This window comes from Amphiura filiformis, chromosome 17 (genome assembly GCF_039555335.1).
Source record: "Amphiura filiformis chromosome 17, Afil_fr2py, whole genome shotgun sequence".
Lineage (NCBI taxonomy): Eukaryota > Metazoa > Echinodermata > Ophiuroidea > Amphilepidida > Amphiuridae > Amphiura > Amphiura filiformis.
In genome coordinates, this window is record NC_092644.1 from 29,949,573 (window position 1) to 29,964,917 (window position 15,345).

Below are 15,345 nucleotides of genomic sequence, written 5' to 3' on the forward strand. Positions count from 1 at the left end.
TACACATGCTGGAAAAAAAACTTCACGAAAAAAGAGCGTTTTCCAGTATCAATTTGAGGGAGGGTATTTTTCCAGTTAGAAAGTTCGCGAATTCTGACAATTTATTTTTATTTTTGACCCCGTCAGTCAATAATTATCTTCATGAAAGCTAGAAAGCATCGTAATTTTGTCAGGCATTCCGAATGTCACTAATGATACACATCAACGGTGTGTAACTTGATCATGTTGAAATTCAGCAAAACACCTTTTCCGCAGGATAGGCTGCTTCTATTACGATTTTATATTTATCGAGGGTCGCTCCTGGGCGCCGGTATTACAACATTCTGTGGTGTGCGGTACCCGGATGCACACTTAAAAGTATAAGAATGCTAACGGAAGGTTTATGAATATTGCATCCTCCAAAAAGGAACGTTTAGGGTAAAGGGTAAAAGAGATGAAACCGGTATGAAATTATATTTACCGCAAAGTTATTAGAGTAGAAAAAGTTATCGAGAGTTGCGTGAGAAAATTGAATCGAGAAAACTGTAAAATGTATATCTTCAATACGAAAGTTCAAAATTTTCAAATGATGGTCGGCTTTTCCTCCCAGCTACATACACTTTATGAACATATCATTAGATTCATTAAGTTTACTTCGAGGACTTACTGTTAAATGTCAAAAATTTCAATTTTTAATAATTTGCCATAGATTTTGTATTATAATCGCAAACTTCAAAAATTCAAAATTGTTTGATATCAGAAGGACATTCCTCGTATTCAGAATGCAATTTGGTGTATCTGATGTGATCTCAGGTCCCACAAAATACTGTGCAAATCTTGCTATCCGTCCCCTTAAGGGGGGGCCACAGGTCGTTTTTAGGTGGAATTTTGAATGGCCTTTATAGACATTAATGATAGAAGTATGGCTTGTTATATATCAATGTAACACACAAAGATTAAAGTTTCAGAAAATTTTTTTTTTTTGTGCGTGTCGATATGTATATGCAAATGAGGCGAGGATAAAGGTCAAATATGTTCAAATCAGGCACAGGAAAAATGTGAATTTTGCCCCAAAAAATAATGTTTAAGGAGAAAATTTAACTTACTATTTACTATCCAGATATGTTATATAGGTATAGCTTTGCAACTTAATGGAGAGACATTTTGAAGTTTTTGATTTCTGTTGCCATATCAACAAAAGCTCCCATTAAGTTGTAGAGCATTACAAATAGTACATGTGTGCCAAATTTCATGGTCATAAACCTATGGGAAGTGGAAAAGTTTTTTTTTTGGGGGGGGGGGGCAAAATTCTGACACCGCCTAATTACCATTTTGAGATATTAGCATTTTTAGTCTAGAAACACTAAATAATTTTTTTAATTCACATTTTAGAAACATTTACATTTAAATATTGATATATGTATTGATTTATATTTTTCCTAAATTACTAAAACAGTTTACACCATAAATTGGTGTTTACTTTGCTGTAAATAATATTGTTATGAAATTCCTTAACTATCGCAGCTTGAAAAACAATAAAATACAAAAGAAATGATTATAGTAATAACATAAGAACGAGCTGCTATTTCTAGTATTTTTCCGTGACTTATCATCTTGTATTGGTAATAACTTTAGATAGGAATGTGCGATTGTAACCAAACAAAGACCAAATTAAAGCTCAGAAATAGTACAATTTATCTGTGACAAAATCTCCATTTTTACAAGGGTTTGGGAGTGAGAACAACTGCGCCTCTATTCATTATTTGGGTGAAGCTAAATTTATGTACCTCATCGCTGACAAGTAATTGATATTTTGACCAATGAGGTAGTAACACATTAAAACACTACTCTACGACCTTGGCAAACACAAAATGTTTTCGACATCATTCGCAAAAGGTTATAAAAGGTTGTCAGAAAACGTTTAGATGTCGGGTTATATAAAGGGTATAAAACGGTTTCATAACGTTCAAAAACATTTTTTTGATATTAACCTACAGCAAATATTTTAACATATCTAACAACATAAAACAAGTAAATTGAACAGGAGCTAAGAGAGCTAAGACTTCGCCCTTGACGTTGATATAAGCATCATGTCACAACGGTATTTTCTAGTTGCCATAGAGCGCGCTTTTCAATTGCACACATTTTTTTTTGAGACTGTAGTGTTATTTAAGTGTTGACAAAATATTTGGCAGAAAATGTTTGAAAAAAATAGTTTACAATAACATTTTGAAAACATTTTAAAAATATTGTTCTAGTGCGTTTTCATACAAAACGTTTAAAACGTTTTCATGACCTTTATATAACCCGAAATTTAATGTTATTAAAACGTTTTTACCTAAACCAAAATCCAAAATATAACCTGTTTAAAACGTTTTAAAAACATATTTGTGTTTGTTGGGTCCTTGGCTAAAACCCGTCATATCAATTGCCGCATAGCGATATCAGTATAAATTTGTTAAAAGTAACGAGATACTATAACATAATTATAAACTTCAGAATTCTTTTTCCTGAATGATTCATTTAGGGGAGTTGAATGCATCGTATAGATAGGTTGGTAACGGCCAAAATTGTTAGTTTACAAAATATTTCATGGAATGAATATCAGGATAGCTAGTTTTAATGCCATGCTACAAAATGTATTGTTCCAAATACCAAAGTAGAAAATTAATATTCTAGGTTACCGACTTAACACTTGTTTTGCTGCTGCTGCATTTTACCACCTTTTTTTGCTCCTGCATTTTATTTCAAAGAACAGCACAGGAAACGCAATTTTGTTTGATGGAAATTACTTAATAATTACTTAAATTACTTAATAATACCTGATATATTTTTACTGATATATTTTTTGCACATTCTATGTGTACATTTAATTTGCTTCCAGAATCAGAACTGAGAGCGTAACTTTTCTTTTTACTGTTTGATGAAAATACTTGCATTATATTTAATTCCCATCGATCATACCATGAAAATACTTGTTTTGTTTAGTTTGTCCTGAAGGATATACTGAGTACGGCGGCACATGCTATCAAGTCTTTACACCTGCTACCAAACTAGATTATGATGATGCTGATGCTGCATGCCCTGGTACTGGTGCTAAGCTCGCCGCTGTCTCCAGTTCAGGAATTCAGGTAAGTAGTCCAATGGGCTATTCCAGTTGAAATCCACACTTCCCCTGTGGAAGATTTATGTAAAGTCTTCCACAGAGGGAGTATGAGTTATGAATAGAATAGACAATTGGGTAACTTTTATTTGAAATACTCACTCCAGTTGTGGAAGATAAAACCATAATAAATAACCCTGACCAATTACATTTGAGCAACATACTCCCCCTGGGGAAGATATTTCCAAAATCTTCCACAGGGGTAGTGTGGATTTCAAATGGAATAGCCCAATTTAATACTCGATACACCAAATGTATTTTGGTTGGCTTCTAGTTGTTGGTTTGGAAAGTGATTTGGGGCTGCAGTAGCGTAGCCAGGATTTTAGTGTGAGTGGGCAATATTCCTCCCCATTTGTCAATTTTGGTCCAATTTTTAGTCATTTTAAGAACACTTTCCGCTTTAGTCAGGCAACATCTGTCATGATTTAACAGCTATATATACTTCAGAAAATTGGTCTAGTTTTATTTTTCAATTTCATGTGTTTAATGACATCACAAGGAACAATTTTCAACTTGATGTCAAGTTCTCAATTACGATTTTCACCCCAGGGGCGCTTTTTCAAAATGGCCACCAAAATCATATAAAATCGTTTAAAAGCTGTATATTCATCATTATATCACATCATTCCAAGGAAAAACATGCTTTAACAGTGAGGTTTTTAACACAAGTGTCCACATACATAAATGACAGCCAGTGAAAAAAATTCACTGACCATCCAGGATTTGAATCCGGGACCTTCGGATCAACTGTACCAATGAGTCAGATGGAGAAGAGCAGTCATGTTATTATCTAGATAAAAACATCAGAACTGTATCGTCGCGTCGGACACTTAATTGTTTGGGTACTTTAACGCCACACTTCAACATAACTAAACATAACTCGTGTGGTTGAGGAATAAATCGGCAATTACATACTTTTTGAATTTTGACAATTGGCCACACCGTTCTTGAAATATAAGAATATTTCGAAACTCCCTCATTTTTAAACCTTTCAACGGATTCAAATATCAATCAATGATTTGTATTCGGAGTGCTAATCACTGCGCATCATTAGCGCATGAGGCGTCGATTGTCATTGATAGATATTTGACTCCGTGGAACGGATTGAAAATGATGTAGTTTCGTAAAATTCTTTATTTCAAACATGTCAAAAACGGAGCGGTCGATTACTGAATAGATTCATCAGGTTTGTAGATATACAGGTTTGTAGATTTCCTTAATGGAGCCGTCAATTGTCAAAATCCAAAAAGTAGGTGATAGCTGATACATTCCTCAACCACATTGAGCTACATTGGTTATTTAGTTATGTTTGGTTTATGCGTTAAAATACCAACAAAAAAAAGTTCCCGACGATACAGTTCTTTCAAGGACACCCTGTATTATCTTGTCAAATACCTTTTTTAAAATCGATGAAGACCCGGGCTGCTTGCAGATTGTTGTTGTTTATCTCTTCAACAATTCTTCTCAAGGCCATTATTTTTGACACTATTGACCTTCCAGGGCAGAAGCCATTTTGGTTCATTCTTAGTACAGGATCCAGGAAAGGGCAAATTCTATTCTCGCTATTCACAATAAGGGCGCCGCCAGCGGTTTGCGAAGTAATCGTGATGTATCATGGGAAAAGGTCGACATCCAAGTCCGCGCAATACGAATATTACCATGCTATTACCAAGGGGGTGACACTAAATTCACTGTTGTTCTATTAGCAACGCAAAATCTATGAAAAATTCAGCTGGTTTACTAGCTAGAAAGTGAGGCCAGTTATCGATCCGTTATAGCTCGTTATGAATAATTCATGTTCGACCCCTTGGATCATGTTAATTGAGTTGAATTGAGTACCTTTGATACCCGACCTGACCTTCCACCATGGCGCCTTATTCGTCTTTATGTATTTCTATTATGCTCTCAAGTAAAATAAAATACCAATCTGCTCTGAGCAGACAATGTTACTTGGCTCCCAGCATGAATTATTGATTTTATACGGAAGTAAAGAAATGCACAGTGTATGTGCATGATGTGCAAGCATACTCCAAATATTTACGGTAAATCTGAATAGTGGTCACATGTTAACATATCATGTGTTCGGGAAATCACGTGGCAACATTTTAAGATTTCAGGCTTGTTTACTAGTTAATTGCCATTTGTACTCTTTTATTATTTATCTTTGTTAATTAACATATATTTTAAATGCTGATAAATCGTGGTTGGCTACCCACGATATCTGTTAAATTCAATGTTTTATGAATATAATTCTACCACGCACAGGGGGTCACGCAGCAGAATTTCACATCACCTGACTTAGCTACATTTCGAAGCTCTGCTCTTCAAATTCATGTAAATTTTAAAGTTTATACATTTAATATATTTAATATGATACTAATTTTTTGTTATAACCAACTGGTACACGAAATATACTAGCTTATTACCTATACAGAAAGGTGATTATCAGCCTTCACTCAGCAAATGGACATGCCCGGCATATGCAGCCATTCTCCGTCTGGATAACATGACTGTCGCCCTCAATACGTCTGGGCACAAATTTAAATAACAATACGCTATTTACATATCAATGTGGCCTCATGCTAATTAAAGCTGCCCCATCCAGGAGTTCATCTATGCTATTACATAGGAACACGTGACAATATTTTTTAGTTTGTCAATATAACGGTATTACACGCAAATCGATAGAGAAAAAATTAATCGTGCACATTTCAAATCATATTATTAAGTATTATTGAGTATCGATTCGCGTGTAACACCTTTATTTTGACAAACTAAAAAAATATTGTCACGTGTTCCTATGTAATAGCATATGGTAATATTCGTATTGCGCGGACTTGGATGTCGACCTTTTCCCATGATACATCACGATTACATCGCAAACCGCTGGCGGCGCCCTTATTGTGAATAGCGAGAATTGAATGTGGGTCTTTGCCACTATGGATGATAAGCAGATGCCTCTGTAGTTGCTGTCCTCTTTGAGATCATCGCTCTTTGGGATGGGATGAGTTTGTGAATAGACCACTGCTCGGGCTTCCTACCATGTAGTAAAGCCTCATTACAAAATGGAGTATGATATCATCAAGGTTGCTCAACGTCAGCTTCATCGATGACTTTCCTTGCTGCCTCCTAATCGGACGCATCTGTACGCATGTCAAATTCCCGATGCACCTGCTCTATCAACCCATCCTCATTGATGATGACTGGTGGATTCCCAAGTAGCTGCTGGAAATGGGAATATTAAAATGTGGTCTCTCACTCTGTGTGTCCCTTTTGATCTGATCTTTCTTGGCAGTTTTACCCCAATGATCTCATATATCAGGTCCCATACAGCTTTACTTTGTCATGTCTCATTTAGGTGGTTCTTCTTAATTGCAGTTCTGATCTTGATACGCACTGCATTCTTGGTTATCTCTCACATATTTTAGTTCATCATGTTCATGTACTTCATTCCGGGCACTCTCAATTCTGGAATCACTTATGGCGTCTGGGAGCCTTTGGTATTAGCTCTTCTGTAACCTCCCTGTTTGCTTGTACGAAGCAATAATATGTGGATGGAGCGTCTTCGTCATACTCACTTTCATGTTGTGCACTGAAACAATTCCGTACTTTAACTGCATACAGGTCTTGTAGTTACGTGTTCTGTGCCAAAGCTTGCCAACACCTTCCAGTTGATCTTCCGTGGGGTGTTTTGCCGTTCGATTCCAAGCTGAGATGTACTTTTTACTTTTGCCGTAACAATACAATGAGCAGATACAATGCTTGAGAATAAGTTGTAGAGGTAACAATTGAGAAAGCTATTTCTCCACTTCCTGCGTACAAGAATGTAGCCAAGTTGGGCCGTAAAACCAGATGGTAACGTACACGTCCATAATCTGGATTTTTTTCTTGCAGAAGCTCACATTTGTTATTTCCAGCTCATTCTCTATTGCCAGTGTGTGCAACAATTCTCCATTTCTGTTGGTGGAATAATGGCAGGGGAACTTGTAGTGTTCTTTGCCGAGTGACTCTTGACGCATTGAAATCACTCATTAAGTTGTGAGCTGGAACATACTTGATGGTCTTTTCCAGCAGCACATTGTGTTCTTCTGACTCTTTCTCATCAGACACATTAGTTGGGCTAACATATAGAGTTCTAATATTTCCAAATAGTATGAATTGAAATGGTCAATTTGTAACCCGAGTTTCAAGTATAGGACCATTGCTAGATGCTAATGATGATTGATATCAAGGAAGTGTACTAAGATCTTTACTTCATATTCCTTACTTTTTCATTTGTTTTACTAAAAAAAAGGGGGAAAAGCGCAGTGATTTATAGTGCGCTACACACAGGCACAACGCCTAGACTTTGATCCACAAGCCTCAGCACAATTAACAGTTGTTGTCTCTGACCACTACGGCCCACATCATTCCATAAACCATTAAACAACACAGGGACTTGCTGCTAAGAAGCGAACACCCTAGACATTCCACAATTGACCTTCGCAGCCAGGATCAGCTCCCCGAGTTTCGTATGGGTTACAAAGATGCAATTAGCAGTAAGTTCCTTGTCCAGGGGAATTTCAAGCTAACTCAATTTCTAAGTTAATAAAATTTTGCATCTACCTTCAAATAAAGGAATATGATCCCTTCCAAGACATTAAAGCCCCACCCCCAAAAAAAAATCCAATTTGTATTTTGCTGGTATAATTATAGTTATGAACATAATATGATTCTTAGGGGTGGTGCAATAATTATGTATACCCCCGGGGCGGTGAATTCACAAAATGGTCAAACAAAAATCGCTTGCCCCCCCCTTTGGCCGTGCCAAAAAACCTTTGCCCCCCCTTTCGACGTGCCAAAAACCTTTGCCCCCCCCTTTGACGTGCCAAAAATCTTTGCCCCCCTTACACATGCAAGATTTTGGGGAACCCGAATTTAAAACCTTAAATTGTCTTAACATATAATGCGAGCGCAGCGAGCAGGAAATTTTGCATATTTGAACGTGTTCGTAACGTTTTCCTATGCCTTTTAGGGCGTAATATAGAAACGGTGCCCAAAATATCTGTGCCAAAAATTGCTTGCCCCCCTTTCGACCTGCCAAAAATCGCTTGACCCCCCTTTCGACCTGCCAAAATATGCTGACCCCCTTTTGGCCTGCCAAAAAATCTTTGCCCCCCCTATAATTCACCCCCCGGGGGGTACACATAATTATTGCACCACCCCTTAATTGACCTACAAAATTGACCATTTTGTAAAAAGCGCCCCAAATGATCAAATGCATTATTTTACTTAACCTGAACATAATTGTGAGACCTCCAATCCTTTTAAAGGATGTTTTTTCTTTGAATGTTGTGATATAATGATGAATATTCAGCTTTTAAATTATTTTAATGATTTTGGCGGCCATTTTGAAAAAGCGCCCTCACGCAGTGAAAATGGTTATTGAAAATTTTACACCAAGTTGAAAGTGGATTACAAATGCTGCCTGTCTACTTTGCCGTACCCATTTTCCCTGAAAATTTTCTGTAGGGGAAGTTTGCCCCCCCCCCGGCTACCCCTTGCTACGCACCTGAGGGGCTGTGCAATAATTATGAGGGAGTAAAATTTCCAAATGCATTATGAAAAGGTTTGACTACAAAAACGATTCTCTTATAAATGCATATACGCACAGTTTCCACCTCGATACACCCGAGTACACAGAACATTTCCAGCACAGTGAGTCTACTCTTCACGTAGTCTGTGTTATACTACAAGGTTGAGTGCATAGTATCATCAGAGCTGTGTGAGATCTAGTGGAAAATAGACATCTGTGATTGGTTTTTGCCAAAACCTCAAGTGTTCCCTCCATCCAATCAGAATTGTGTTTTTATATCGAACGAAAGCTAACACTTCCCCCTAAAAACTTTTTTTACATTAGGTCAACAGATAACGCAATTCAATGTTATAGGCGAATGTGATAAATCTGTTGAAAACTACCTATCCAAGCACATTTTTGACCAAAATATAGGTTTTAAAAGTCAAACCCTCAAGTGTTCCTTACAATATTTTTCAAATTTTATGTCATTAAATGAAAGAACACACTTACATTGGCCATATACTAGCTACATTAGAATGAGCAATGGTCAATTCTCTTTAAATTGCAAATCTTGTGCAAAAAGTTACTGATTTCGCCTGTATTGTCATACGGTTGTAAATTCAATGAACTATGACTTTGCTAAAGAGCACTTACAAATTGGTATTGTTTTCCTAGCCTTTATAGAGCATTTTATTTAAAAGGTGCCCCATGATTGTGTCCCAAAAACTGCTTGCTCCACCCTCCCTTTCGGCTTGTCAAATTTGCTTGCACTCCCTCCCTTTCGGTTGGCCCAAAGATTCTCCCCCGCCCCAATTTGACCCTCCCCTGGGGCTCCTAATTATTGCACACAGCCCCTTATACATAAACGTGAGTATACGTCATATAAGTGGGTCCTTAACTGTCGTTACACGGCACCCACTATAGGGTAGAATCCTGTAGTCTATTTATTCTTTCCCTCTCAGGCAGGAGCGTAGTAAGAGCCTCTGGGTCCCATGAACAAGGAACAGTGCGGGGCCCTTTCCTGAGGCTCTTTTAACATCTCCTTGATTAGCCCTAACCCACTTCATTTTCGCTTTTGCTCGGGGCCCTGAACTCTCGGGCCCCTGGTCCTCATCCACCTTGTCCACCCGCTTGCTATACGCCAAGCGCCCCTTCCTTCCCATCATAGACACTCAAGTGTTTGGTGTATGTTTTAGTGGACATCATTGCTTATTGGTAGTTTTTGTAAATGTACTATTACATAATGACATAAGACCATATATTTGTGCATATTACATTTATTGTTTTTTGCTAGGATTTTTTAGAGACACTTGTAACACTAGGTAATGGCCCATATTGGATAGGTTTAGACGATTCCACCACAGAAGGTACCTTTGTGGATTCTGATGGGACTACGATCTGGACAGGCGGCAACGTAGCGGACGCACCTCCAGGTGCCGCTTCAGGTGGAAATTATAAGTAAGTATTCACGGTCACATTCACATTTGACCATTTGGTTTTACGCCAGTTCCGGGCGCCAGTTGTATTTAAAAGATTCATGTAGTTATTTTACATCATTGGGAAAATACCATATTTAGATTCATGTGGTTATTTTATATTAACCTCATTGGTGAATAATTTAAAGGCGGTAACGTAGCTGAAACTTGTACTGCTTCAGCATATACGAGCATGTAAGCATTCAAGATGGTTCTGACAAAGGAAGGGGTGGGTAATAGTGTTATTTCAATGCATTGGAATAGGAATTGAAATGAATTTGATTTTGGTCTTTTTTTTCATTTCAATTCAATGCATTGAATCAAAATGATTATTGTTTCATTTTAATTCAATGCATTGAATCGAAATGTGTTTTTGTTCATTTCAATTCAATTCATAAAATCGAAAATGCATACTACATGTATTTTGATTCTGCCATTTCACCTGTATTATCAGCTTATCAGTTAGAATAAACGTTCTCCCTGACTGCTTTTAGCCAAATACACGGTAAAATGTATCAGTGTTGGTAATAAGAACTGAATTTGAATATGAATTGAATTCAAATGCTGTGAATTGAAATTGAAATTGGTTAGCAGTTATTTTCAATGCATTGAATTGGAATTGAATCAAAATGATTTTAACCAAGAGAAGAATTGAATTGAAATTGCATCAAAATAATTTTATAAAATAAGAATTGAATCTGAATTGAATTGAAATTCATTTTCTGAATTGAAATAACACTAGTGGGTAATTGGCGAAGGGCAGTCAGTCTGGGACTTACACCCAGTCGAGGGGTAATTATGGTTACACGTCGCTAGTCATAAGGGTCGCTAGTCATAAGGTTCATAATTGATGAGGGTCGCTAGTCATAACGTGTAGTTTCCTATTCCATGAGTTCGCTAGTCATAAATAAAACAAAGGGTTCGCTAGTCATAAGAAAAAGGTTCATTAGTCATAAGGCCCGCCAGTCATAATAGAAAAAAGGCTCACTAGTCATAATAGAAAAAAGGCCCACTAGTCATAATAGAAAAAGAGGACCGCTAGTCATAATGCAAAAAGAGGTTCGCTAGTCATAATAAAAAAAGGACCGCTAGTCATAATATAACAAAAGGACCGCCAGTCATAATAGAGAAACACGTTTGCTAGTCATAATATAAATTTAGGACCGCTAGTCATAATAAAAAAGGACCGCTAGTCATAATGAAACAAATCACGGCCGCTAGTCATAATATAACAAAAGGACCGCCAGTCATAATAGAGAAACACGTTTGCTAGGCATAATATAAATTTAGGACCGCTAGTCATAATAAAAAAAAGGACCGCTAGTCATAATAAAAAAAAGGACCGCTAGTCATAATAAAAAGGACCCCTAACCATAATACAATAGAAGGTTCGCTAGCCATAATAAAAAACTTATCTTTTTTTCTCATCTTTCATGCCCCAAACGGGGCTTTTATTTTCCTGTGCTCAAAGGAGAAAAAAACACATAACAAATACAAAAATAAAACCATAAATCACACGAAATTATTTTATATTACATTGATCAAATAAATGCATTAGATGAAATACAAAATATATTCATACATGCAAATACATGGTTACATACACTATTCGGTACAAAAACCTTCCAAAATACCTCACTTGTATATAAAGTTCGACATGTTATTTTCACTTCTAGCAATCTGCTTTTCTAAATTATACTGACATTTTATTAAGTGCTTAAGGGATGGGGTATGAACGTTTGGACAGTATTTATTGTGGGACATTAGAACACATCAGACATATCGAATTGCATTCTGAATACGAAGAATGTCCTTCTGATATCAAATAATTTGGATTTTTGAAATTCGCAATGTAATACACATTTTATGGCAAATGATTAAAATTGATATATCTTATATTTAACAGTACTCGAAGTAAACTTTATAAATCTGATGATTTATACTTAAAGTGTATGTAGGTGAGATGAAAAGCCGATGATCAATTGAAAATTTTCACCTTTCGTATTGAAGATATGGATTTTTCCCCCAAAACACCAAACAAAAACATCTTCAATATGAAAGGTCAAAATTTTCAATTGATCGTCGGATTTTCCTCCCAGCTACACACACTTTGAGAATATATCATTAGATTTATAAAATTTACTTCGAGGACTGTTTTATATCAAAATGTATATCAAATATCAAAAAATATCAAATTTTAATAATTTGTCATAAAATTTGTATTTTATCGTGAATTTCAAAAATGAAAATTATTTGATATCAGAAAGACATTCTTCGTATTCAGAATGCAATTCGATATGTCTGATGTGCTCTCATGTCCCACAAAAAATACTGTCGAAACGCTCATTCCAGATCCCTTAAAGGAGATTATAGAAGGAATTTGATTCCTAAATCGGCTGTCATAGATCACCTTTTTCATCAAGTTAATTAACCTATCAGTATCTTTAAGACCAAAACCAAAAAGAATTTTGCTATAATCCAAATTTTCGACATTGTTTTGAAAATTTACTCCATACCATAATTTTAATTCATCCCACATCTTCACAGCATGGTTACACTCCCCAAAAAGATGCCTACATGTCTCAGGAAAATTTTTACAATGTGTACAGATTTCACTATCCACAATATTCATCTTAAACAATCTACTATTTGTCATCAAACAGTTTAAATTGACTTTATACTGCAGAAACATTCTTGTTCTCACATCATATGATGACTTAAAAGGCATGAGATATCCGGGGGGGGCACTCCAACTTGGTGACGCGTATGTAGGGCTGTTAAGCCCCCCTTTTTCAGCGTCGCTGTCACCCAAAGACCCCATATTTTTACGAACATATGCTCTGTCACCCAAAGACCCCCTATTTTTCCATTTGATCTGTCGATTCTCGAAGTTTCTGTAGCGCTTGTTCTCACCCAATGACCCCCTATTTTTTACATTTTGCTCTCACCGAATGCCAAAAATCATGCTCTCACCCATTGACCCCATGTTTTTTACATTTTGCTCTCACCGAATGCCCCTTAGTGCGAAAGTGCCAGCCCTACACCTATATCCATTTCAAATTGAAGTGCCCCCGGTTGAGATATATATCTCTCCATTCATCATCATTGATATCTAATCCATGAACCTTTTCTGAGATGTTGGAGGTTTCTGAATCCTTTGAATCAAAATACGGTAAATAATTTTGATGTCATCTTGGGCATAGGAGTTTCATTACCATTTTTCAATAGAACAAAGCCTTTTGGATTACATTTTTCTCTTTCAAAACCCTGCTTTAATATTCGTTTCCAAGGAAGTGGAACTGCATCAACCAAACTTCTCCACTGCATAAAAAACTTGCGTGGAATCCCTCTCTCACACCAGATATCAAAATGGATGATATTTCCATTAGTATAAAATAAATCAACTACTAATTTTAAAACACTGTTAGTAGGTATGTCACAGTGGCTGCACAATAATTCTGCCACACTGTGCATGCAAGCATAACAGTGAATTGAAAAGCGCGCTTCAAAGTTGACCAATTTTAGAAAACATCTATGTCAAAAATGAATTTCCTCATATGCTTCATTTATCCAAATTGTTTGAATTTGTAATATATGGTGTGTGAAGACTATCCGAGGCTACCATCGGGTCCGCAAAAATTAAATATTGTTTTGTTTAAGAGCTACTGCCTGTTTTTATGGATTTTTGAATATCGCTCATAAATCAGTAAATATAGGCCTATTGAAATAAAGGGACCTACCACCATTTAGCTGAAATATTAATCTTTCTTAGCATGTAAATTATTTCCGTCGACAACGAATGAAACACTTGCCTTGCCTTGAGTAAATCTAATTGAAAACAAAACATTATCAAAGATATTTGTAGGGAGTAATTTTCTAAACCACAATAGCTCTAAGCCATTGTGTGTGTCCAAGGCCATACTATTTTTGTATACGCGATACAGTAGAATGGCTGTTCCTTTTACCATTTGTCTTCCCATGTTATTCCAGATAATAAAATGTTAATTTAAAGTCTTTGCAAATGAATTTTTTATTTTTACTTTTCGGATTAGCTATGAGCATTGGTGACACATACCATGTTTACAGAAAAAAAAAAGAAAATTCTATTCCAGACATCGTCAAAATGTCAAACTTTGTATTTTTTGTATTATATTTAAGTAATTAACTGCAGTTTCTTTATTCAACATCATAACAAGTTCATACTTGACAAATTTATGTTGAATGAATAGACTTTCATTCAATATTGAAAAAACCAAAAATTACTCATGCATAATTTACATAATAATATCATGAATACATAATTAGCTGTAATTAGCTAATTTGCATAATTAATTAATCAATTGAAATAACTTTGTATACATATGTGTGCGAAAAAAACTGCACCCTGATATCATGTACGGTTTTCTATTGACATCAATTTTGCATATTAATTAGCTGAACTTAGTCATTTTTTCACCTTTAATTTGTCTGCAGATTGGCTGAAATAGCTAAAATAGTATATTTGGTTAATTTATTATAATTATTCAATGATAGATTTTTAAATTTTGTTTTCTTTAACGAAGTACGGAAATATAGGCCTTTAACCTGTGATACTTAAATTAACGCTGCTTTTTCAAGCAAGGGTCCAAATAAACCTTCAAAATCTCGAAATGTGCAAATTTTGTCATTATAGCCATTTGTGGCAGGTTTTAATTCCATATACGAGCATCTTAAAATTGACACTAGTTCACAATGCATTGACTTCCAAATATTTAGAAGAGTCTTGATCTGCTTAATCTTTGAGGTAAAATTCATATTTTCAGCAGCACTCTTGTCATATGCGAAATACACACCTAAGGCTTTAATTGGATCTGTTGGCCAAACTAAACCCAACAAAAGAAATCTGTTGGGATGTGAATTTTGGTCCAGAAAGGTGTTCCGTGTCAGTGCATTTTGCTGTTGTGTCAGTTGGAGAACTGCTTGGTTACTGACATGTGTTTAGAGTAGAGTATTGAAGTAATCCTTGCAAAAAAATAAGTAAATGTGCAATTTTTGTTCATTTTTATGGAGAGGATTTTAAGATATGACCTTGTGAAAAATTGTAAGTTTCTTTTTGAGGCCAGTTTATATCAAAAGGTTTTTCATTAGAATGTCTTTGCACCAATCCATAAGCATCGAGATGTATTAACATT

The 15,345-nt window shown here is 35.9% G+C and overlaps 2 protein-coding genes across 2 annotated transcripts in view; both read left to right on the plus strand.

Moving 5' to 3' along the window:
• Positions 1–15,345, plus strand: part of LOC140137600 (uncharacterized) — a 235,912-nt gene that overhangs the window by 49,650 nt on the left and 170,917 nt on the right. The gene's annotated exons all lie outside the window — the stretch shown is intronic.
• LOC140138240 (uncharacterized) overlaps positions 1–15,345 on the plus strand; it is a 67,708-nt gene that overhangs the window by 18,712 nt on the left and 33,651 nt on the right. Inside the window, exons 5-6 of the mRNA XM_072160154.1 lie at positions 2,968–3,110; positions 9,994–10,157. Coding sequence (XP_072016255.1) covers positions 2,968–3,110; positions 9,994–10,157 — 307 coding nt within the window. The remainder of the gene's footprint in view (positions 1–2,967; positions 3,111–9,993; positions 10,158–15,345) is intronic.